Source organism: Eubalaena glacialis, chromosome 3 (genome assembly GCF_028564815.1).
Source record: "Eubalaena glacialis isolate mEubGla1 chromosome 3, mEubGla1.1.hap2.+ XY, whole genome shotgun sequence".
NCBI lineage: Eukaryota > Metazoa > Chordata > Mammalia > Artiodactyla > Balaenidae > Eubalaena > Eubalaena glacialis.
The window spans coordinates 30,962,569-30,989,846 of record NC_083718.1 but is presented as its reverse complement, the minus strand read 5'-3'; the positions used below and the strand labels follow the sequence as shown (position 1 = coordinate 30,989,846).

General features: G+C 36.4%; 1 protein-coding gene across 1 annotated transcript in view; it reads left to right on the top strand.

Annotated features, from left to right (window-relative positions):
* The window catches only part of KMO (kynurenine 3-monooxygenase), a 53,869-nt gene that overhangs the window by 21,092 nt on the left and 5,499 nt on the right, over positions 1 to 27,278 (top strand). The window contains 9 exon segments of the mRNA XM_061185421.1: positions 698 to 795; positions 2,007 to 2,096; positions 8,196 to 8,244; positions 11,773 to 11,860; positions 13,272 to 13,437; positions 16,273 to 16,344; positions 17,272 to 17,393; positions 18,942 to 19,089; positions 25,938 to 25,995. Of these exon segments, the coding sequence (XP_061041404.1) occupies positions 698 to 795; positions 2,007 to 2,096; positions 8,196 to 8,244; positions 11,773 to 11,860; positions 13,272 to 13,437; positions 16,273 to 16,344; positions 17,272 to 17,393; positions 18,942 to 19,089; positions 25,938 to 25,995 (891 nt within the window).

The following is a 27,278-nucleotide window of genomic DNA, read 5'->3' as shown; positions in this document are numbered from 1 at the left end:
TCAATTTCATTTCTTTTTATGGCTGAGTAATATTCCATTGCATATATGTACCACATCTTCTTTATCCAATCATCTGTCGATGGACACTTAGGTTGCTTCCATGTCCTGGCTATTGTAAATAGAGCTGCAGTGAACATTGTGGTACATGTCTCTTTTTGAATTATGGTTTTCTCAGGGTATATGGCCCAGTAGTGGGATTGCTGGGTCGTATGGTAGTTCTATTTTTAGTTTTTTAAAGAACCTCCGTACTGTTTTCCGTAGTGGCTGTATCAATTTACATTCCCACCAACAGTGCAAGAGGGTTCCCTTTTCTCCACACCCTCTCCAGCATTTACTGTTTGTAGGTTTTTTGATGATGGCCATTCTAACCAGTGTGAGGTGATACCTCATTGTAGTTTTGATTTGCATTTCTCTAATGATTAGTGATGTTGAGCATCCTTTCATTTGTTTGTTGGCAACTCCTTAGATTTTAAAAAGAAAATAATTTTAAAAGATGAACTGTTAGATTTCATTAAAAACCTCAACTATCTAAATTTAATTTAATATAAATATATTACTATCCGTGTTTTCTTTAAAAGAGTTAACAAGGTCTTTTAATTTGGTCCAGATGGCACCAGTTTTTCAGGTGCTCTATGCTCATCCTGTATTAGGATATAAGAAAGTGTGTGTAACATGGGGTTTACTTCCAATATCTTAGATATACGAGTGACTAAATTTGCACGTGGAAGAAGCATTAATTTGGCCCTTTCTTATAGAGGACGACAAGCCTTGAAATCCATTGGTCTGGAAGATCAGGTACCTTGTTAATGCATTTTCCTTATAGAAAATAACACCTGCTGTTTTTCAACAACTGCACAGTCTTGATTTCTCCTAGTTCAAAGCACCACTTAATGCCAAAGAAACCTCTGCATGAGAGCTCATCTTACAAAGGTTTTCAAACTTCTAAATTTCACAACAGGGTGAACATTTCACACTTGAAGCACCTGGGGGGACCAGAGCAGGTTGTGGGGCAGGCAGATACTGTATCAGGTGGGAACTTGATCATCACTTCTGACACTGGGCTCTCAACAGTATCGTGAACCTCTGCCTACAGAAGTGTGATCTGAGATGGCATCCAGGGTGAGAGGAAGCAGGCGACCTCCATTCTTTTGACTACTTAGGTCCATAATCTCTTATCCACAACTCTGTACTCCAGAAGTTCTGGGACTAGAAAGCTTTTTCATCACCCACTCAGCAGCAAACTTGACCTGATGTGAGGCTTTTTATAGCCTTTTTAAAAAAATCTCATTTCGTGTGAATGTGTTTTACTAAAGAAATATTGTGTTATGGGGCGGTGCCCTAGACTCCTCTGTGTGTCATATAATAACCACATATGCACTACATCGCCTATCTAAAATTTGAAAACTTCTGAATTCTGAAACCAATGAGCTCTCAGTGTTTGGATTGTGTGCCTGTTGCAGATTTTCCTTATATGGATTCAATGTCGCCAAACTTCTCACTATCATGTATCTTGGAAATGTGAAGAGAAATAATGTATTTTTATTGATAGTATTTTTGCAACAGTGTGTCTTTGAAATGATATATAAGTCAATATAACTGCCATTTGCATTTCCACATTTTTCTTAGGCATGTGTAGGAAAACACTTTGCACTGGATTTCAGGAATCCTGGGATTTACTCCTCATGCATTACTCTCTTTTGTGATCATGAGAAAAATAACTTAATCTCTCTGACAATGAACCATTTCTTCGCTTGTAATATTTGATTTAGACCAAATAAACTTGACATTTATTCTAAAATCTAAAGGTTAAAAAAAACCTAAAAACTAAAATTTGCAGGAACGTAGTTTTTATTGATTTTCTACCATACTGTGTTCTCATGGACCTTTACATTATTTTTTGATTTTTGGAAAATACTTCAATAATCACATTTTAAAATCAATATCTATCTTATTTGCATGATGCCGCATTATGGAAATTAAAATTGATATTTCTGATTTTATTTCAGATTGTATCCCAAGGTATCCCCATGAGAGCAAGAATGATTCACTCTCTTTCAGGAAAAAAGTCTGCAATTCCCTATGGGACAAAGTCACAAGTAGGTTTACCTGGAGATACTTTTTTTTGTAAAATGGTAATAACTGAGTCTAATGTCTGGAACCTGCTACTTGCTTGTTGGCCCTGCCTTTCTTCTCTAACCCTATCTTTGACATTGCTTGCCTGTTTAGAATGCAAGAACGTATACTAGTTAATTCATATGAGATGCTTAGAAAGGGCCCAGTCCCTAATAACCATTCAATAATGGTTATTATTGTTATTGCTATTAGGCTGTTTTATGCCTCTATGCTTCGCTCATACTGGCCTGGGATGCCCTTTCAACTAGATAGAGATTACCATGTATTTATTGTTAAGCATACTATGCAAGAACAACGCTATGCAAACTTAAGTTTTATGATGCTATTGCCTCCCCCTAACTGACTCTCTTGCCCCAAATTATTATTATTCTAGTTATAATAGAATTTATAGAATGAACTGGAAATGCTTTCAGCATTGTATAATTTCTCAAACAGAGGCCAGATGATGATGTAGTGTTTAAGAAAGAAAATCCATTATCCTGCTTTGTGTTTTTCTTCTTATCTTTGAAATAGTAATGTGAAGAGTTGGGCAAAGTATTTATTTTTATCTGATTACACTTTCTTTCTACGTTTATTTCTTTGAGAGAGAGAATGAATATACCATAAATCTATCAACCATAGAAAAACCCCAGCTTGCTTTATCCAGCAATGCCTCATTTTGCAGAGCCCAAGTGAGGTTCATATTCTTCTGAGTCTCTGATCCTCTGCAGAGCTTCCATTGCAGGTAGATCAGCACTTCTCAGACTCACCTGGGATCTTGTTAAAATACAGAGTCTGATTCTGTAGGGCTGGGGGGAGGCTGAGGTTCTGCAAACCAAATTCACCCAGGTGGTGTCCAGGATGCAGGTCCACAGACCACACTTTGGGTAGCAAGAAATAAAGCACATATGCTCATGGGAGTGAGGTCTTTGTGGATCTTGTGCTGATTAAAGAAGCTGAAGCACCTCATACTCATTAGGATGGCTACTATCAAAAAATAAGTGTTGGTGAGGATGTGGAGAAATCGGAAACTTGTACCCTGTGGGTGAGAATGTAAATTGGTGCATCTACTGTGGAAAACAGTGTGGTGGTTCCTCAAAAAATTAAAAATAGAACTACCATATGATTCAGCAATTCCACTTCTAGGTATATATTCAAAAGGACTGAAAGCAGGGTCTGGCAGAAATATTTGAACACCCATGGTCATAGCAACATTATTCTCAGTAGTCAAGAAGTAAAAGCAACCAAACTGTCTATTGATGGATGGATAGATAAACAAAATGTGGTATATACTTATGTGAGATAATAGAAAAAATACATACAGGTCTCTGCCCTGGTTCCTGACACAGGGCTCCTAAAACCCTTGTAATCTCCTAAGTGATAAAAACACTAGGAGCATCTTTTGTTCTAATATTTGGTCTTTGGTTCCTTACACAGAGTTTCTAAATCCCTTGGAATTTCCTGGGTGACAGCAGTGTCTTTCCAGGTAACTCTGGATGGACTCCTGGATGGGGGCTGGTCACCAGAAAGACCAACCCATGATTAGAAGCTTGGAACTTTCAGACCCAACCCCCATTCTCCAGAGAGGGGAGAGGGGCTGGAAATGGAGTTAATTATCCATCATGCCTACATGATAAAGCCTCCATAAAAATCCCAAAAGTATGGGGTCCAGAGAGCTTCCAGGTTCATGAACACATGGAGGTACTGGGAGAGTGGCACACCCAGAGATGGCAAATACATACTTTATCCTATGCATCTCTTCCACCTAGATGTTCATCTGTATCCTTTATCATATTCTTTTATAATAAACTGGTAAATGTAAGTAAACTGTTTCCCTGAATTCTGTGAGCCACTCTAGCAAATTGATTGAACTTGAAGAGAGGATCATGGGAACTTCTGATTTATAGCTGATTAGTCAGAAGCACAGGTGACAAACTGCATTTGCAATTGGCGTGTGAAGGAGGGGAATCGTCTTGTGGGGCTGAGCTTTTAACCTGTGGAATCTGCTGCCATCTCCAAGTTAATAGTGTCAGAATAAACTGTAGGATGCCCAGCTGGAGTTGCAGAGAATTGCTTGGTTTGAGGAAAACTCCCACATGTATGGTGTCAGAAGTGTGGTGAGTGTGGTAATAGCATGAGAGTAAAGGAGAGACACACAGCAGAGGTGTAGGTTTTCTATACAACATAAAAAGGAATACTATTCAGCCTTCAAAAAGAAGGAAGTTCTGATATTCTACAACATAGATAAACCTTGAGTACTTTATACTAAGTTAAATAAGCCAGTCACAAAATGTTAAGTACTATATAATTCTGCTTATGTAAGGTATCTAGAGTAGTTATATTCATAGAAAGAGAAAGTAGAATGGTGGTTGACAGGGCCTGGAGGAAGGGAGGAATGGGGAACTATTATTTAATGGGGACAGAGTTTCAGGTTTACAAGATGAAGAGTTCTGTGGATGGATGGTTCTGATAGTAGCACAACAATGTAAATGTATTTAATGCCATCGAACTGTATATTTAAAAATGGTTAAGATGGTAAATTTTGTGTGCGTTTAAAAAGTAATTAAAAAGTAAAACATTCCAACGACTAAGTGGGAATGAGGGGGTAGTGGGGAAGGACTAAAATTGTCTATTAATTGACTTTTTAGAAATAATAACCTGCTTATTTTGGCATTATGAAAACTTAGGTACAGAGTCTTAATACATGAGCCTGGCAGGGGAAGGAAGGGAAAGAAAGTCCACTGACCATCCATAGTCAGATAAATGTCTTCAGATAATTATGTCCTGTTTAATTGGCCCCAAATTGAGCTTGGTGCTATAAGAAAGAAAAGAATTGCCTCTTCTTGATAGGCGAGTAAGATTTACACATGCAAGTCAAGTATAAACTATACTAACTAAATGTATCTTTTCTGTAAGCAATAATTGTCCTCCTGTGCTATGCTAGCCATGCCCTGTGCTAGTTGCTGAGGAACAGGAGAGGAGCTTGCAACCTGGGGAGGACAGATAGTAATCAAGTTCTTGTGAAAAGAACTCACCCGAGCGATGGCAGGAGCACTCAGCTATATGGTTCAGAGAGGGAGGAAAGCTTTCATTTTCAGAGAAGAGAAAGTGAAGCTTGAAACAGACATTTTGTTTAAATCTTAAATCGGCAGCGAAATAACACTGTCCCAATCAAATGACAGTCTATCTATGGAGGGACGTTGGGTGAGATCAAATTTCTAAAAAATGTAAATTTTTAAGTGTCACGTGTGTCCAATGATGAGAAAACTTGCAAATGCACTTTCGAATAACAGAATCTCACAGCGATCAGCAGCTTTAGATGCATTGACTCCAACCACCTTGGAGAAAGAAACAGGCTGCATGATCACATGAGGTCAGCAGCAGGGGAGAAACAAGACAGGTTTCCTTACAGACAACAGCCAGCGAGCATGGTGTAGGAGGCCCTCAGAGGAGTGCTGGTAGTACTGCTTAGTTGCACTATTTCTTTTTGCTAAAATGAGAGCGACTCGTAATAGTCATCCCACCTTTCTCTTGGATTAACATTGTGCTGAGGAGGTCCAATTCAGCATATCCATACTTTCCCTAGAGATTGAACCAATAAAATATGAATAGATCAAGGAGTAAGATATGGTTCAAAAACAACAGGGAAGCTAAATGAAAAGAGTGACTTGGACCTGAGGCTAAAATTGACTTCCTTACCCTCACAGAGAGAGAGAGAGAGAGAGAGAGAGAGAGAGAGAGAGAGGAGCAATTTCGTCACCAATGACTCCCCAGGAAGGTGAAAGTGTTGGCAGGAGTTCTCATTTCGGGGCCTTCAATACGGAAGGAGGAAATGATCCTTCCCCATCCATCTTGCCATTTCTCAATTCTTAACGACTGAGTTAATGCTAAATTTATAGCTTTGCATCACTGTCTTTAAACTGGAGTCAAACATGGGGCCTCCTTATCTTTTAAGAACTATATAAAATTGCTTTGAATTGGTTGATTCCATAGACTGTGGAAGTGCAAAGCCATCCCCATGACCCCAGGATTTCTTCGAATGCTCAGGGAGCCTACCTACTGTCCTATGGACTTCTTGGTGTCCACTCCCTCTCCTCTAGTATTGGCTGTGACCATAATGGCCACACATGAAACTCACCCTTTTCACCATTTTCCACACAAAAAGCACTCACTCAAAATACACATGAATATGCTGAAGACTTGGGGGTCATGGAAGGCCCACCTTGCACAGGGCGCAGCAAACAATTTATAAATCTCTAGTGTGTACAATTTGACCTCTGAAATCCTTTCTATACCCCCTTCTCTGAGCCTCCCTCCCCCAGCTGTTATTTCTCTGCCCTTTCTCCCTTGCGGTGACTGTCTTACTGGTTCCTCCCATTTCCCTCCCCAGGTGCCAAATATCAAAATACTCTCCAATATACAGAGCAGATCAGAGTTCCCCCAATTCTTCTTACTAAACTCCTATACCCAAAATACAGAAATGGTGCCCCCTTACTAGAAAACATTCTCATTTGAAGGCTTTTAGGACTAGAATGTAAACATTTTTTCCTAGCATATTTGAAAAAGTCAGCACTGCAACTATTGTCTTACAAATCTCTAAAGGAGATTATCCTACTTCTTTTAGGTTTGGTTACAAGGGCCACTTTATAGCTCGTGACTTGTTTGTTCTTATTCTTACTTATTCTTCACAAGATAAGCCTTTTAGAATATGTATTGGAGAAGTGAAGCTTGATGTGAGTGACTCTAACTTTTGGTTATAATAAGATACTGCCCAAAGATATGGAGTAGATTAGACCGGGACTCTCCCTGGCCTTCCTGCAGGACCAACATGTCTGTTGGTTCCCAGATTATTAGTTCCCAGATTATCTCAACTAAGCCTGATAGGAATCAACTGAAAGGGAAAGAATATTTTCCTCACATTAATAAGCCTTCATAATTTGAATGTTTCCTAATATACTTTGAATAACAAGTGTGGTTTCTATGGAAATGCAATGATTAATAATGTAGAAGACTAGAAAACAACCATGAGGCAGAGAATGAAGGCATTCCTGTTAATTTTAATTTATAGCAAAGACACAGGAAGCTCCTCCTCAGTCACTGCTTCTGTAGCATGACCAAGTTATTTTTACACCAAGTATAGATTTAGCTGTTAATTTTAAATGCCTATATTTGAATGAGGTGAAGATTAATAAATTACCATATTTGTGTTAAATGTTGTAATGTCCCATAATTTGGAAAATTATATGCTTTAAAATTTTAAAGCAATAGACTTGCCCTGAATTGCAAGACTGCATTATGACTTTCATGAGCCCTAGATAGGCACTTTTGCCTTTGTGAGACCCTTTCTCTATAAAACAATAAATATTGAAAATTAGATTGTATGAGTGCATTGTTATAAAGATTATATTAATCTTTAATATAATCCAGACTGGATTTATTCTTATATATACTCATTATATTTATTTTTTCTTCTGATTTTAAAATAAACTAAAATTAAAATATTTTCGTGAATCCCTGAAAATATCATGGGCCCTATGCACTGTTCTGACCGTACCTCATGGAACGGTTGGCCCTATGAAGTCAGAAACAACCAACACATGTCCCAGCTGGGGTCCACCTACTCCTAGCAACCCTCACCCCACCAAAACCACACCACACACACACACAGCCTTTCACACCGAAATGAAGGCTTTCAAAGTAGTTTCTTTGGGAAATAGTACATTTATTCTAGTAATGCTGTCATTTCTGAAGTTTTTTACACAGCTCGATTTGGAGACGTAAGATGAATATATGACATTTATGTTTGATTGTTAAAACTATCTATCTTAGTGAAAATAATGTTTTTGCTACCAGAAAAAGGTTTGTTTTTTATAGTATCAAACCTAAGTTTAAACGTGAACATTGTATAACATGTATTTGATTAAAGTGTTTATAGAAAAAAGGTTACTTAGTTAAATGCTTATAAAACTGAGCTTGCAACCTTCTGCTAAATGATTAATATTTCCTATTGCTGAGTGAATAAAATAGAAGCATATTTGTCCATTCTTCAGAAACAAACAGTATCTACTATATTTTTCTTGCAGTATATTCTTTCTATAAGCAGAGAAAATCTAAACAAGGATCTACTGACTGGTAAGTCCAGTGCTTTATTCACCAGTTGTCATTTTCTGTAAAGCACGTGAGACTAATGACTGTCACATGATTTACTGAGATTTGTTTACTATTCCTTTTTTTGGGTTATTAAGAGCAAGACTATGTACAATACAAAGTGTTTCTTTAAAAGTAGTGGTGATGCATCTTCCAACATCTCTTTTTCATTTTATCAGTGGTCTAAATAAAAATCATTTGTTCAGCGTGTATTGAATTCCTATTGTTTTCTAGGCACTGGATTGAATGAGTACTCACTCCTCGGTGAAGAACTCATGGTCTAGTGGAACAACAGATATACAGATGTAACAATTTTCAAAGAGACAATTAGATTTTCTTACCAGAAAGATGAAAAGCAATAGTGTGAAGGTTGATAGAGGGCTGAAGTTTTTAGAGTATTATGATAATCCCTGTGTGCAAAAACAAGGCCCTGGACTAAAGCTATAGCCAAGTGGTTGGGGGGAGGTGTAGATTCAAGATATTTGTAGGAGACAAAACAGATTCAGGGTTTAGGAGGTTGAGAAAGAGGAAGGTGTATATAAGCCTGAAGATTCTCATGTAACTAAAAAGACCTACCTATTAATTGAAAAGCCCCTGGATTGCAAATTAAATTTGTAGCTTGGATAATCAATCCAATCACATTCCATGTAGCCCTTTATCATAGTTTTTTCTCTTCTTCAGCATTTGTACTAAACAGATTCATTCCATGCAAAGCATGCCATTAGTATTTCTACTTTCTTTTAAATCAATCAATCCCTCAATGCATTCCAGCAGCCTTGGATTTTTGGAGAGCAGAGGTTCCAATGATTTATCTGTGTTTCTCCTCAGTCCCCTACCCAGAGTGAGTTTGCAACATATCTGTTGAATTGAATTCAACTGGGAGGAGGAGTGATGGGGAAGGTCACTCTAGTTGATTCACCAGGTACTTAAGAAATAGGGCTTAGTATTCTTCTTATTTCCATTTCTTTACTTGTAGTTGTTAAGACTGACTTTTGGATGAGTAGATAGGTGGGGGTGAGCTAGGTTGCTTGATATATTCATGTTGATCTTAAGAAAAGAACCTACAAAACAGCTTTTTGAAAAAGTAGCATAGTGGACCTAAGATAATCTCTTAAGGGTATCCTATGAATTTGATAAAAATAATAGAAAATATTCACTGATGCACCAGGCACTATGTTAACGGCTTTATATTACATCAATTTGTATAACCCTCCAAACAACTCTGTGAAGTGGGAATTATTTTTACCTCAGTTTTATAGATGGTAAAGGAGGCTTGGAGAGCTCCACAGAGCAGCAGATTACACTGTTAATAAGTAGTAGAATCTGGATTTGAACTTGAGTCTGTCTATTCCAAAGTCCATGCTTTTAACTATTACAGTCACTGCCTCCAGTATTATATATAATATATGAAACATCTGCTAATAATAAGGAGCTAAAACATGCGGGAGATCCAATCTTGCATGCTCCCCTGTTTTTCATTAGGGATGCACTCACAGCATGCAATTTCATAAATGACATAAATATGTTGATAAAAAGAATGCTGAATCTCTTGACTCCTAAAGTTTGTTTGGCACATAAAGTTCTTTTACACAGCTCTTATTTCTTTACATGGCATCAGATGTGTGAGCCACCCATTCTACATATAAATGCTCATTCCTTCTAATAGAAGAGCCTCACCTCTGAAAGTACTGTAACTAAATCATTTCCCTGCATCAGCTTTTCATGTAGGATTGTTTCATAGTTTACTATTTGGTGGGCTGTTAATAATTGTTAAGTAAAACAAACAGAAAAAGTATGTGTGGTCAAGTAAATTTGATAAACCCTGCATCAACTTAGTTTTAAAAGTCTTTTCTTACAGTACTTCTCAGGGCCTTTATTCTACTAGTCTGCAGTGTGGATTTTCTAGAGCAATGTTGTCTAAGATGTGACCACAAATGCCAGCCACATGTATAATTTAAAATTTTATATTAACCACATTAGAAAACCTAAAAAGAAATAGGTGAAATTAATTGTAATAGTATATTTAAACTAATATATCCAAAATATTATCATTTCAATGTGCAATCAATGTAAGAAAGCTACTCATGAGACATTTTATTCTCTTTTTTTTTGGTACTAAGTTGTCAAAACCCAGTGGGTGCATCACATCTCCATTCAGACCAGCTGCATTTCAAGCACTCTAGAGCCACATATATCTGGGGACCAGGACAGCACAGCCAGCAGGGTCAGAGTATGAGCATTTCTCTAATGACTGACCACAGAACAATTATTTTGGGGAGCATATCACAGGACTAGTGATCCATGGAAAATCTTTGGGATGTATTACTATACATCTAATTTGAAAATAAAATAAAATTTAATTTACAAAAATGTTGATTCCACAAGCACATTTTGTGTTTGTATTGATAAAAGACACCCATAGTGGTTCAGGTAAACTCTGACTTCTCCAAGTTATTTGTCAAAAAGGTTTCTTAAACATAGATAAGTCTTTGGCTTATCTCAGATTTCAATATTCTAAAGCTTCCAATCCCATGTCCAAGAATCTTAAAGTCTTCAGACCCCAAATCAAACTCAAGCAAAGCAGAACAAAAAAAAGACAAAACCTGAGATGAAAAGGAGAGATAAGTACAGTTAGGAATATTGAATTGGAAGTCAGACCTCTGGATTATTTTTCCTAATTTTTTTACTTTGTATGGTCTCAGGCATCTTGTCTTTCCCTCCAGGATCTTGATTATTCCATTTATAAGATGAAGAGTTTTGAAATAAATCATCTCTGAGGTCTATTCCAGCTCTAACACCTGCATTCTGATTTGTAGCTTTAAGAACAATAAATAACCACTAATTATAGATCTCCTGCCCATGAGAATTAATAGGAACAAAAATAAGTTTACTACTATGATAAGAACATAATTAATAATTCAGAAAATGAAATACACTATTGATTGTTAGCAGGCAAAGAAAGCACTCAAATAATTTGATTCTACTTATTAAGTTTCAAATCTTCTTACTCATTTTCCCCTAACTGTTCCAGTGTTTGATTACACAAAGAATTAGTATCAATAATCTATATTTATGACAAATTGAGTCAGAAGTCTAGAGGACTTGCTAAAAAGAAATATAAAGTCAGACATAGTATGAAAAAGGAAGTTTGACTGAATATTTCCAATCACAAATTAAACCTTAAATTGGGGAAAACTTTTAAAATATGTGATGACAGCTTCTTTCTTAGGGTGCTGACAATTACAGTGATGTAAGAATTTGCATAATGGAATTAGATTTTTTTTTTTTTGAGATGAGGATAGTTGATTTTTATTCATCTCTTTTGCTACCAAATTATCCTGGAACATTTGCCAAATAATTGTCAAATTACCTTTTAACTAACTCATTTTTACATTGGTAAGAATAAGTATCTCTATCACACTGTTCTCAGAAAATGATTAATATTTCAATTTGATTAAGTGAAATAAGAATTGGAATTTCATTTCTATTAGTTGTCTTTCTTTGTTTCCTCAGCTGTTGAGAAATATCCCAATGCAAAGGTGCACTTTGGCCACAGGCTGTTGAAATGTAATCCTGAGAAAGGAATGATCACAGTGCTTGGGTAATCACCAGTTAGCCTTTTGACTTCAGAGGTGAAGGGGTGACGTGGAGAATTGTACCTGTAAACTTTGTTCTCTGGCTCTTTTGAAAGAATTAAATGATTACTAACAGGGTAATTCAAATAGTTTCTAGAATCAAGTAATTTTATATTGAAAATAGGTCTTGGATGCCTTCTGAATATAAGCACCAGTGATTCTTCCTGATTCTCCTGCTCACTCTTATAATATTTGACACTAGTAACCATACTCTGCTTCAAATACTCTCCTCCCTTGAAACAGATGACCCTCCGCTGCCCTGTTTCTCCTCCCCTCTTTCTGAATACTATTTGTCTGCCACCCCTTGGCTGACTCCATTTCCTCTAGAGTTCTAAGCCTCACATCCCACTCTTGGGATATGTCATGGATTCACAGTTCATTCAACAACTACTTGTAAATTCACATTTCTATGATTAACATCTCCAGGCCAGGCCTTTATCTTCATTCTCAATCCTTATTTCAATCTTAATCAATATTAATTTCCCATTAAACACCTTCACAACTACTTGCCATAATCTCAAACACATCTAAAACCTTGATCATCTATTTGTCACCAAGCATCTCCCATTCCTGACTTCCCTAGTACTATTACCCAAATAATTAAAATCATCCTTGATGTAACCCTTTCCTTATTTTCTCCCACTAGACCTATAAACATTCACCAATCATTCATACTTTCTGCTTGCCTCAGAGCCTATGTCTTCCTTCTTCCTGAACACCGCAATCCTTGGGCTGTCATCCCCACACATGCAGGCTACTACAGTCACCTTGCCCCATTTCTTTCCCATCTGCATTCTGGCTCCACTGCAATGTTTCCACTCCTAAGTAAGTTATCTTAAATTACCACTCTTTATACACCATCTCTCCAATGGAAAAAAATTGTTTTCTCCCATTTGCCAGAATAATGTATTTAAACCTTTTGTCTTCTAACATTCAAAATTCTCTTCTCCTCCCTTCCCAATTGTATTCTTTTCTTAAATTCATCTTCTGATCCCCTCTGTTCAAGACAAATGTGTTGCTCCTAGAAGATTCTGGTCACATCCCTGTGGTTGTTCATACATTCCCTCCATTTGAAACACTTTGCTTTCTTTTCAAGGTTCTCTTCCTTCATGCAGGGAACTCAACTCTTAGTCATGCTTCTGTGGCCTAGCATGTCTTTATTAATCAGTATGGTTGTGTGTTATCCTCATTCTCATAAGCAAACCCATGATTGGGACAATTGTTATCTTCATTTTATAGCTATCCACTCAAAGCTCTAAATCAGATAGGTAAAAGTGAGTAGTGGCCCCATTAAGTCACTACTTTTTATACCCAATAGAGGTACTTCATCATTTTCACCACTAGACTTTTTTTTTGATGATTTATTTTATTTTTCAGACATGAGAAAGTTCCCAAAGATGTCACCTGTGACCTCATTGTAGGATGTGATGGAGCCTATTCCACTGTCAGAACTCACCTCATGAAGAAACCCCGCTTTGATTACAGTCAACAATACATTCCTCATGGGTTCATGGAATTGACTATTCCACCTAAGAATGGGGATGTAAGTCCTTTCCCTTTCTTTTCTTCTTTCTACAACTCTCCTCCTCCCCCTGCCCTGTATTAGTATAGAAGCGTATTCTAGTGCCGTTGTTCTCATAGCATATCTTGATCCATGCCACAAGAATTTTGTAATTAATAATAAATTGGATGTACAGGTATCCCTTTAATAATATCACTCTCACTCCCTTACCTTTTGATATGTTTTCTTGAATGGGGAAGAAAGGAGAGGAATTACAACTACCTTATTGGAAACACACAGGGGATTTGTCTTACACGATAATATTTTTCTATTATCTCTTGGGAGAAAAAAATTGGGTTGGGAATCAACTATGTATACTGACAATCCAGAGTTCTTATACTCATGATTAAATGAAAAAGTTTTTAAATAAAGCGAACAGCAAGTTGTTGCAAAGAGATTTGCGTTGCATGTTTCTCATTCCCTGCCTCCCATGTTAAACCATACGTGGCCGGAGGGAAATATGTAGTATGTATATTGTGTATTGTCATAAGCAAATAAATGTAGGAATTTAATAAGGAAAATTAAAACACCAACAGAAGCAATGAGGATCTTGGCTTATCAGTAATGAAAAGTAAACAGCATTAGTTAAATACTTGATTTGTGTATAAAACATACATGTTTAAGGTACAGATTTAATCTATACTATTTGAAATTCAGACATCTATAAAATAGTTTGTCAGTTTGGGATAGTGGTATTATATACCACTTATATACTAAACTATCAGCCAGTCAAATCCATATTTTAACATTTCATTGTCTTTCTATTTCTTCCTCCTGGTTAAAAATGGATTTACTAATTCTTCAATGATATTTTATGGTCTTCAGGTGGGTCATATTCTAATGGCCCAGGATCTGATAATTCTGGATTAAAGGATTCTTTTGAAAAATTGTCCCCAATTTGAGTGGGATCATGCCTACTAATGTAGATTTAAGATAGCCATTTATTTACAAGGTGTTCCTATTTAATAGTAATGATTGGTGGTTTATAGAAAGTTTTTACTCTTTTAAGAAATGCTGTTTTGACATAGTAATGTGACCAGACATGGGAATATTTTGACATGGCCCAAAAACAATTCTATGAAACTTTCTCTCCATTTCTTTCTTTCTTCCTTTCTTTTCTTTTTCCTTTTCTTTTTTTTTCTTCCTTCCTTTTTTCTTTTTCTAATGTAGCAGACATTTTCACTCCATCTCTGACAGGTGGAGTAGGAGAGAGAGATTGGGTGAGTGACAGAGTTGGGTGAATATTAGGGGAGTGCTTTTGGGAATTATGTGGGAGCTCATCTTAAAGCTGTTTTTGCACAGCAAGCAAACTGTCTTGCTTAGACTTTATGTGTGGAGGGACTTGTAAGAAGACCCATGGGAATTATGACGAACCTGACCTTGGGACTGCTGCTGCATAAGGATATCTATTGAGAGTGTGACTTGGAATAAAGAAGCTGAAAATTTAAAGAGTTGTTTTCTAGGGTCATGAAATATGTATGAATATCAAAATGTGTTTGGTATCATATTTGCTTTATCAACACCATGTAGGAGAGGTCAAAAGATAGCAAGAGGGAAGCAAGGAGGCTCACCTCATCCAGGCTGGTGTCCTATTACCAGTAAGGTGCCGTGCTCATTTGTGCCTCCTCCACGCTGCTCAGCATGCCCACCCTTCCCAGCAGCCACTGTCCTTCACCGCTATCTAATCTACCAATCCCTTGTTTCAGCCATCCCAGCCCCACAATCCTCTTACCTGACCAGCTTTTATTTCCTAAACTTCTACCTAGGCACCAAATCATTTTGTCTCTCTACCCCTTGAGTTGTTGTTAAAGAGAAGTTTTTGGGAGCTTTTCATATGTATATATCTTGCCTATTCAACTGCTTTGTGAGATCTTTGGTGTCAAAGTGTTATTCACTTATTCATCTCTTTGTCTGTGTATTGGGCTTTCTTTGGGGCTCTGGGGATAAAAAAGCCAGGAAGAAACAGTTTCATCTCCTAAGACACAAATAACTATAAAAAAATGTGAATATGTTAGCTAGGAGACTAAGATGTACTTTCTGTCATCTTTTTACTACATAAGACATATACATGGTAGGTGCTCTCTAAACATTTATAGGAAATAATACAAACTTAAAATAGTTGGGAAACTGATTGCATATTCTTATGTATGTAATACCCCTGGGAACCTCAGTGGTTTGGGTCACTTGGGTCTTTGGGTCAATTCATGTGCCCAAGCCATACATACCTATTCAGGCGGCTATTGCCCTGTAGTGGCTTTGCTAAAGAGGGAGCATTTCTCTCTATTATTTATGTTGTAGTAAACAAGCGATAAGAGGTTTGTTTGTAAAATTTTGTTTGGTCCATGAAATTTAAACTTAGGACCTTTCTGTTGATAAAAATAAGTACCCAAATAAGGGAAAAAAAAAAAAGTAGAAAAATATTACACATATATACACACATACACAGCTTATGTGTGTATATAATATATATTTTATATATGTATGTATACATATTTGTGTATGTGTATATATGTGCATGTGTCCATGGAAATAGAGGAGAGAGAGAAAATGAATATCTTATAGCATGTTCTCAAATCTTGAATTATACATGGTATCAAAAACTCACCTAAGCCTGAGTTTATAAAGACAGAACACAAAGTCTTTTCTAAGAAAACTTCTGCTTTACGTAGCAATGGATGTGCACGTCACCATGCATATGACACTGATTTAAATTGCTGTGGAAACAATTATAACATAAACAGAATCATCGTGTTTAATTTGTTAATGCAGATGTGCTACATTAATACACTAATTATGTATACCTTTTTTTCCCTGCAGTATGCCATGGAACCTAATTATCTACATATTTGGCCTAGAGATACCTTTATGATGATTGCACTTCCTAACATGGTAGTGTAAAATTTCTTATCAACTGTCATTTTGCATATATAATTAATGTTTTTCGTTACTTACTTTTATACTCTGTATGCATGAATGTAATCAACTTCATCATTGTTTAGTCTATTTAGTGATTATATCTGAAACTTTGGGGATACTGAGGAAAAACCTGAAGGAATCCAAATTATTTACTTTGGAAAGGATATTTAACATATATGAATGACTAATGGGAGTTTATGTGTGGTGGTACCTCACTGCCACCTCCCCCAAGACAGCATAGGAAGAAATGGTCCCCAAATAAAGCCAAGGAGATTTAGGTTATATATTAGGAAGTATTTTTCATCCTTTAATATCTGTAGGACAACATTGGAATATACATTATCTCAAAAGAGAATGGCTGTTCTTTCATTAGAAAGAAAGAGACTTTTTGGCTATGTTAATACATAATATATACATATATATAGTTATTATTATCTATATTATCTATATAGATAATATAGACAGATATACCTATTGATATTTCTCTGGTTGGTCTTTTACTTTCTTTTTTTTTCTTTCACTTATTAACAGTCCTAGGGTCCAGTGCCTTAATATCTTAACATATTAAATGGAACAACAATAAAGAAAAAAAAGAGGAGAAATCAAATCCAACCAACCTATTAATAATCTAAGAAGTGTAATGTTTGCTTGGTGAAAATATCTGGAGTTTACAGTATAAAATTCTCCTGATAACCAAGAAGCTGGGGAGCACCTTGGGACTTGAAGGAGCTTTTCCTTGGGAGTGAGGGAAGAAAGAGAGGGTGCCTTTCCTGTCTACTTGGACATTCTTCCCAGAGGCCCCTGAGCCACAGCACGCGCTCTGTGATTTAGGGATCTGCCTTAGTGCCAGCATTGCCTGGCCCCCTGATCTGTCTCACACTGTTTCTCTTCTTCTCACAGAACAAATCTTTCACGTGTACTTTGTTCATGCCCTTTGAAGAGTTTGAAAAACTGCGAACTAGTAGTGATGTGCTGAATTTCTTCCAGAAGTACTTTCCGGATTCTATCCCTCTAATTGGAAAGTAAGTCTCAAGATGTACAATTGTGCCTTTTGCCCCACTGGTTTGAGTTATTCAAAGTTCAAATAAAGGCTAATGCACTTATTTCCATTTTTGTTAAACATGACCAATCATGCAGTGACCTGGACAGAAGCCTAGATTACAGCAAAAGTCCAAGAGGATCTTGTGCTGTGAACAGGAATTCTGAAAAAATCCAGGCCAGGCCAGTTTCCCTGGGAAAGACAAGTCACCAATGTCCCTGGACCTTCTATGTACCCTGAACAGGCACTCAGGCCCCTTAGGGCTTGGCTGTGCTTCCTTCTGCTGGTGGGAACACAAATCTATGTCAAGGTAGAAATAGCTGGCAACCTCAAGTCTCAAGTCCACCAATTGCTAGCTGTATAAGCTTTCTTATGTCTCACACCCCTCACAGTAAAATGGTGATAATAGTAGTACCTGCGCCAAAGGGTTGTTGTGAGGAGTAAAGGGGATCATGCCTATAAATCATTCAGCACAGGGCCAGGCACATATAAAGTTCCTCCAAGTTGATAGTTAATTGTATTAGCTGTCTGGCTTATCAGTCTCAGCTCCTCTGGCCCATATCAACTTCGCCTCCATATGGACCTTGTCATTTGGTCTCACTCAGTGCCTCTCTCCCACTGTCACTCCATCCTGGAATCCAGCTCACTTTCTATCTCCAACGATGTCTTCATGGAGGCAGCACAATACTGCAGAAAGAGCAAGGTTTTAATACTGCTCTTGTCCCTGACTTCCCTGAGTCTCAGATTTTTCATCATTAAAATAGACATCAGGATACCTAACTTTTAGGGCAATTTTGAAAATTGAATGAGCTAATTATGTAAAAGGGATAGCCCACTGCCCACCCATAGCAGATCTATTAAAAATTGTCAGTTCTCATCCTTTCCTGCAGAACAATTCAATTGCCTGTGTTGGTTTCTCCTTCTCTGACTTTGAAGGGATATCTCTGCACACCAAAATTTAGCCCATAGCTACTTCAGAACTTGTTCTGTGGCTCTTTCTTACCTCTCCCACTAGATTTAAGATCCTCTAGTGTATGTACTACTTCTCTACCTATAGCTTCCACAAAACCTCTGTAGATGCTTGAACAGATACTAGCTTGATTACAGTTGTTCATTTCCAAATACACATGGATTCACATTAACTTAATTTTGGTTTGTTGTGTGTTAATCAAACGCACAACTGCATCTCAAGTTTTTCCAAGGAAACCTAAAACATTCCAACGTAGCTGAAAATTGTGTGATCTGTGTGCTTGATAATAAAATTTTCATGACATATTTCAAGTTATTCAAATGCAGCTAAACTTGTTCTTTTTGGATGTGATTAAAACTGTTGCAAATTAAGAATATAAATAGAACAGTGGAATTTGGGAACTAGAAGAAACTTCAGTTCTCCCTGTCCTGTTTTCTTCCTGGCATTCTCACGTACTTTTCAATGAAATATTATGTTAACGAAGCCAGTAAATCTGAAAGAATTACACAATATTTAATACCCAGCTTAACATTTTTACATTTTTATTGTCTTCCTCTAAAGGCAAACCCTGGCACAAGATTTCTTTCTGTTGCCCGCCCAGCCCATGATATCCGTTAAGTGCTCTTCTTTTCACTTTAAATCACACTGTGTGTTGATGGGAGATGCAGCTCATGCCATAGTGCCCTTTTTTGGGCAGGGAATGAATGCGGTAAGTTCTTTTTCCGTAGGTAAGTCCCTTAAATTTCTCTGGGTCAGTCTCAACTAAAAAGTCTTAAATAAAAAACATACTTAAAACTATCCCCATATAATCTCTGAGAAAACAGTCAACTCAACAACCATACCAGCTATTTAACTAGATTGATCTCTAAATATAGTCAATTCTTGGATTACTTGATGCAGTAATTTAGTGTATAAAAAGGCATAAGATAGTTTTCTGTTCAGTTAGAAAATGTATTGATGACTTGAAATTTGGAAACTTGACTATCAGCAATTCAAGACAATTTTTAAAGTATATTTTTTCTAGAGATTATAACATTAGTATCAAAAAAGAAAAATATCCCAAATTATCGTTTTTTCCCTCTGCTTTTTCATTCCAAAGGAAAAGAAAACACAATTGATAGAGTTAAATAAAATGATGAAACAGACTAGATGTTGAATACTACTGCTTTCATGGAAATTTTACCATTCTGGCTAAAAAATATTTCAGAAAATGAATAGTGTTCAAATATTGAACATTAATTTTAAGGAATTCTGAAATAATTGTCTAGACAAACAATTATTTTATGTGCATGTGTGTTTGATTACTAATAGTTTTATAACCATAGTCTTATATTGTTTTGGTGAATGGGATATAGTCCAAGAATAAAGGGCTTATGAATCTAATCAATTATATTTTGAGCAAAGTAGTCGTAAACACTTTGTTATACAAAAACATAACAAGAGAGATGGGATCAAGTTGGCAGAGTAGGAGGACCCTGAGTTCACCTCCTCCCACGAACACATCAAAACTACAGCTACACATAGAGAAACTCACTGTGAACAACATGAAGACTAGCAGAATAGCTCTTCTACAACCAAGACTGTAAAGAAAGAACCACGTGGAGTCTGGTAGGAGGGGAGGAGAATTGATCTAGTCAAGACACACACCCCTAGTGTGTGACCCAGAAGAGGAGGGGGATAGCACAGATTTGGCGATCCTCCCTGGGGAGTGAGGAGTTTGAGCCACATATTAGACACCCCAGGTCTGGGGTTCAAGGCCAGGAAAATGAGACTCCTTAGCTGTTTTGAAAACCAGTGTGGCTTACTAGGGGTCAGTAAGAAACTGATACTCTGCTCCTGAAGGGCATGTACACAGACTTGCTTGCTCCCAATCCCAGCATGGAGGCAGCAGACTGACAACTGCTGGGTGCTCTGGATGGCCTGCCAGGGCTGCCCCAGTGTGTCCCGCAGCCTGCACTGGGCTCCTGCTCCAGCACCTCCTACTCTGGTGCTGTTCCCCACTAAGGTGGAGGCTGCTGTTGCCAATGAGCATGCACATACCAAGGAAGGAATGGAACCAGCTCAGCAGTGTGGCTCCAACCCCTCCAGCCCCCACCCTGCCTCTAACCAAGGTGTGTACGCCTGGGGAAAAAGCAGAACCAGTTTAGAAGTGCGGCTCCAAGCCCTCAGGAACCTGGCCATGCCCCCAACCAAGGCAGAGATTGCCATCACACTCAGCAGAAACCCACCACCCTCTGGGCTTCTACTCCAGTCCCTTGAGCCTCAAACCCTACCCCATAGGGCAGTGACTGCCACTGAGCCTAGGAGAAGCCCTGGCTGCACCTGGATCTGGCTCTAGCCCCTCTGAATCCAGCCCTATTTCCCACCAAAGTGGTAGCTGCCAGCATACCCTAGGGGAAAGTGTGGCTCATGCTCACTTCAGATGCAGCTCTCCCACCAAAGCCAGTGGACACATGCAGACTGAATAGGACATCATAGGGCATGCCTTCAAGACCAGGACAGGTAACTTTCACATAATTTCATAGAGACAAACATAGAAAGTTAAACAAAATGAGAAAATGGAGGAATATGTTTCAAACAAAAGAACAAAGTAAAACCCTTGAAAAATACCCTAATGAAACAGAGATAAGTAATTAACCTACTAAAGTGTTCGAAGCAATGGTCATAAAGATGTTCACCAAACTTGGGAGTAGAATGAAAGCACTCATTGAAAACTTCAACAGAGATTTAGAAAATATAAGAAAAAACCAATCAGAGCTAAAGAATATAATAACTAAAATGAAAAATACACTAGGGGGATTCAACAGCAGATTAGGTGATATAGAAGAATGCATATGTGATCTGAAAAAAGGAATAGTGGAAATCACAAAATCAGAATAGCAAAAAGAAAAACAAATTCTTAAAAATGAGATCTCTGAGACAATATCAAACATACATTCACATTATAGGGGTCTCAGAAGAAGAAGAGAGAGAAAGAGGTAGAAAATGTATTTGATGAAATTGTGGCTGAAAACTTCCCTAACCTGAAGAAGAAAACAGATATCCAGGTACAGGAAACAAAGAGAGTTCCAAACAAGATGAACCCCCAAAGACCCACAACAAGACAATGAAAATGGCAAAATTAAAGAAAGAATTTTAAAGGCAGCAAGAACAAAACAAAGAGTCACAAACAAGGGAACGCCCATAAGGCAATCATATCAGCTGACTTTTCAGCAGCAACTTTGCAGGCCAGAAGGGAATGGCATGATATGTTCAAAGTGCTGAAAGGAAAAAACCTACAACTAAGAATACTTTACCCAGCAAGGTTATTGTTCAGAATTGAAGGAGAGATAGTTTCCCAGACAAGCAAAAACTAAAAGAGTTCATTATTACTAAATCGACCTTACAAGAAATGTTAAAGTGTCTTCTTTAAGTAAAAAAGAAAAGGCTGTAACAAGAAATAAGGAAAATAAGAAGGGAAAAATCCCACTGGTAAAGGCAAATATATGGTAAAAGCAGTGGCTCAACCACTTAAATAAGCTAGAACAAAGGTTAAAAGACAAAAACTGTAAAATCAAGTATAATTACAATAAACAGTTAAAGGATAGGCCTGAAAGTGTAAAATATGATATAAAAAACACAAAACATGGGGGAGGAGTAAAAAAAGTAGATCTTTTAGAATGTTTTTGAACTTAAATGTCTATCAGTTTAAAACAAGTAGGTATAGTTTAGGTCAACATATATGAACTCCATGGTAACCACAAATCAAAAACCTACAATAGATACACAAAAATTAGAGAGAAAGGAACACAAACATAACACTAAAGAAAATCATCAAACCACAAAGGAAGAGACTAAAAGAAGAAGAATAGAACAAAGAAGAACTACCAGAAAACAAATAATAAAATGGCAATAAGTACATACCTATTAATAACCACATTAAATGTCATTGGATTAAATGCTCCAGTCAAAAGACATAGGGTGGCTGATTGGATTAAAAAATAAGATCCATCTCTCTGCCACCTACAAGAGACTCACTTCAGAGCTAAAGACACACACACAGATTGAAAGTGAGGGGATGGAAAAAGATATTCCATGCAAATAGAAACAAAAGGAAAGCTGGGTAGCAATACTCATATCAGACAAAGTAAATTTTAAAACAAAGTCTATAATAAAAGAAAAAGAAGGGCATTATATAATGATAAAGGGGTCAATACAGGAAGAGGATATAAAAATTGTAAACATATATGCACCGAATATAGGAGTACTTATATATATAAAGTGAATATAGACAGACATAAAGGGAGAAATTGACAGTAATACAATAATAGTAGAGTACTTTAACACTCCACTTGCCTTAATGGATAGATCATCCAGACAGAAAATCTATAAGGAAACAGTGGCCTTAAATGACACATTAGACCAGGTGGACTTAATAGAGATCTACAGAATGGCAAAAGCAGTTTTAAGAGGGAAGTTTATAGCATTTCAGGCCTACCTCAAGAAAATAGAAAAGTCTCAAGTAAACAACCTATCTTACCATCTGAAGAAATTAGAAAAAGAAGAAAAAACAAAGCCCAAAGTCAGCAGAAGGAAGGAAATAATAAAGATCAGAGTGGAAATAAATTAAATAGAGAACCCCCCTCAAAAAAAAAAAAAAAAATAGAAAAGATCAATGAAACCAAGGGCTGCTTTTTTAAAAAGATAAACAAAAAACAGATAAACCTTTACCCAGGCTCACTAAGAAAAAAAGAGAGAGGATCCAAATAAACAAAATAATAAATGAAAGAGGAGAAGATATAACCATTATCACAGAAATACAAACAATCATAGGAGAATACTATGAATATGCCAACAAATTGGACAACCTGAGAGAAACAGATAGATTTCTAGAAACATACAATCTTCCAAGACTGAATCAGGAGGAAATAGATAATCTGCACAGACTGATTATTAGTATTGAAACTAAGTCAATAATCAAAAACACTCAACAAATAAAACCAGGACTAATAACTTCCCAGATGAATTCTACCAAACATTTTCCAAAAAATTGAAGAGGAGGGAACACTCCCAAATTCATTCTGAGTCCAGCATTACCCTGATACCAAAATATACAAAGACACTACAAAAAAAAAAAAAAAGAATATTACAGACCAATTTTTCTGATGAATATAGATGTAAAAATTCTCAACAAAATATTAGCAAATAAATTCAATAATAAATTAAAAGAATCATAAACTATGATAAACTGGGATTAATCCCTGCTGTACAAGTATGGTTCAATATCTGCAAATCAACCAGTGTGATAAATCACATTACCAAAACAAAAGATAAAAATCACATGACCATCTCAATAGATGTAGAAAAGGCATTTGACAAAATTCAACGTCCATTCTGATAAAAACTCTGAACAAAATTTGTACAGAGGGGACATAGCTCAACATAATAAAGGTCATTTATGACAAACCCACAGATAACATCATACTCAGCAGTGAAAAGCTGAAAGCTTTTTCTCTAAGATCAGGAACAAGATAAGGATGTCCACTCTCACCATTTCTATTTAATATAGTACTGGAAGTCCTATCCATAACAATCAGACAAATAAAAGAGATAAAAGGCATCCAAATTGGAAAGGAAGAAGTAAAACTGTCACTATTTGCTGATGACATATTATATATAGAAAACCCTAAAGTCTTCACCAAAAAAAATTAGAACTAATAAAATGAATTCAGTAAAGTGGCAGTATACAAGATTAATATACAGAAATCTGTTGCTTTTCTATGCACTAATAATGAACTATTAGAAAGTGAAAGCAAGAAAACAATACCATTAGAATTGTACCAAAAATAATAAAACACATAGAAATAAATTTAACCAAGGAGATGAAAGACTTATACTCTGAAAACTATAAGACATTGATAAAGATAATTAAAGATGATAAAAATAAATGGAAAGATATCCTGTATTCATAGATTGGAAGAATTAATATTGTTAAAATGTCAATACTACCCAAAGCAATCTACAAACTTAATGCAATTCTTATCAAAATATTCACGACAGTTTTCACAGAACTAGAAAAAAAATCCTAAAATTTGTAAGGAACTACAAAAGACCCTCAGTAGACAAAGCAATCTTGAGAAAAGAGAACAAACCTGGAGGTATCATGGTCCCTAAATTCAGACTATGCTACAAAGCTATAGTCATCAAAACAGTATGGTAATGACGCAGAAACAGACACATAGGTCAATGGAACAGAGAGCCCAGAAATAAACTCATGCACATATGGTCAGTTAATCTACAGCAAAGGAGGTAAAAATATACAATGGGGAAAAGACAGTCTCTTCAATGAGTGGTGTTGGGAAAACTGGACAGCTACATGTAAAAGAATGAAATTAGAATATTTTCTCATATTATATACAAAAATAAACTCAAAATGGATTAAAGATTTAAGTGTAGGATATGAAACCATAAAACTATTAGAAGAAAACAAAAGCTTTCACATAGGTCTTAGTAATATTTTTTTGGATCTGTGTCCTCAAGCAAAAGACACAAAAGCAAGATAAACAAGTGAGACCGAATCAAACTTAAAAGTTTTGCACAGTGTAGGAAACTATCAACAAAAGGAAAAGGCAACCTACTGAATGGGAGATCTTTGCAAATGTAATGTCTGATAAGGGGTTAATATCAAAAATATATAAAAACTCATGGAACTCAATGTCAAGAAAAAAAACAACCCAATTAAAAAAATGGGCAGAAGACCTGAATAGGCATTTTTCCATAGAAGACATATAGATGGCCAACAGGCATATGAAAAGATGCTTAACATCACTAATCATCAAGGAAGTACAAATCAAAACCACCGTGAGATATCATCTCATAGTTGTCAGAATGGCTATCGTCAAAAAGACAGCAAAGAACAAGTGTTGTCAAGGATGTGGAGAAAAGGGAATTCTAGTAGTGTTGGTGGGAATGTAAATTGGTGCAGCCACTAAGGAAAACAGTATGGAGGTTCCTCAAAAAATTAAAAATAGAACTACCATATGGTCCAGAAATTCCACTCATGGTATATATCCCAAGAAAATGAAAATGCTAATTCAAAAAGATATATGCACCCCATGTTCATATCAGCATTATTTACAATAGCCAAGATATGCAAGCAACCTAGGTGTCCATTAACAATGGATGGATAAAGAAGTGCTATGTATATACAACAGAATATTACTCAACCATAAAAAAGAACGAAATTTTGCCATTTGCAACAACGTGGATGGACCTGGATGGTATTATGGTTAGTGAAATACAAGTAATTACAAGTAATTACAAGTAATTTAAAAGTAATTTAAAATTTTGATCATATTCTAAATTTTATATATATATATGAATAAATCGGGCAAAGACAAAACCATCAAACATGCAGTCAATTGTCTTTTTAATCAGAATTCAATGCTAAGTGTGACTATTTGGCTGTTATGTGCTGGTTGAGAGTAAACATCCTGCGAATTATACTCACCAATGAAAAGTCTATTCAAAATTGCTAAGAAGTATTTATTATTTACAGTTTATTTTTTCTTGTTTTAGGGATTTGAAGACTGCTTGGTATTTGATGAATTAATGGATAAATTCAATAATGACCTGAGTAAGTAAAATTTCTCAATTGGACACGGACTAGCCCTGCTCATTAATTGTACACCTATTTCTGATCCTGGAAGATTACAAACCGTGATGCATATTTCCTGTTCAGGATTATATATTTTTCTATTAACAGTCTATGCCACTGTTGTTGCCCATATCAGACAAGGAACACCCCGAGAGGAAAAGATAGGTTCTTTTAAGTTTTACATGGAGGTCTATCAATACAAAGATAAAAGTTCCGAGCACCAAAGTTTGGCAGAGATATACTCCTTTCCCTCCCTCTCAGCCTAGTTAACCCCCATGCCTATAATCCCTACAGCATGCCCTCAGAAACACTTTTAGAAGCTCCAGCATTTTCTTGCTTTTTGCCTTATCAAAAGTTGCATCTGATACTTCCATTTGCTTTTTGATTAAAATTAATTCCAGAAATATATTAATTTTACAAGTATTGAAGTTTTAAACTTTATGTATAATTCTGAAAGTAAGTTAAATTAAATGTACATAATTTTCATCTGTAAAAGAAATTGCAAATAGTAGCCTGAGAACTGGATAACTTTTACTGCTTCTCAGCATTACATGTTCTCAAAGGTCACCTCTGAATTTAAACCTGTTTCAGGTACGGGATAGACTTAGAGAACCAGCTTTGAATCTACACCCAGATTCCAGTCTTGACTTGCTGACTTATTAGCCCTTTGACCTTGAACAAGTCACTTTATCTTTTTAAAGTCTCAGATTTTTTTTCCATCAATAAAGTGGGGATAATACCACTTCAGAGAGTTGTGAAGGTTAAATCAAATGATTTGCGGAAAGCTTTTTTACAAAAAAGCCTAACCCACAGATACAAACTGGTGGTTGCCAGTGGGTAAAAGGGTAGGGGTAGGGGCAAGACAGGGGAAGGGGATTAAGAGTTACAAACTATGAGGTATAAAATAAATAAGCTACAAGGATATATTGTACAACACAGGGAATATAGCCAATATTTTATAATAACTATAAATGGAGTATAACCTTTAAAAATTGTGAATCACTATGTTGTACACCCGTAACATATAATATTGCACATCAACTATACATCAAGAAAAGAAAAGAAAAAAAAAAGCCTGGAACAATGTAAGTTCACAGTAAAAATTTTTTTTATAGTGTTATAGGGAGTCAGTGAACACTGTGCTGTCTGAATCTGAAGAGATTATAGATTCCAGGGTAAATTTCTTCTGGTTTTCTGCCTTTCTTTCCCAGTTATCTCACTCAGATGCTCAGGGTCCAGAAGTATTTTGTTTCCTCCCTTCT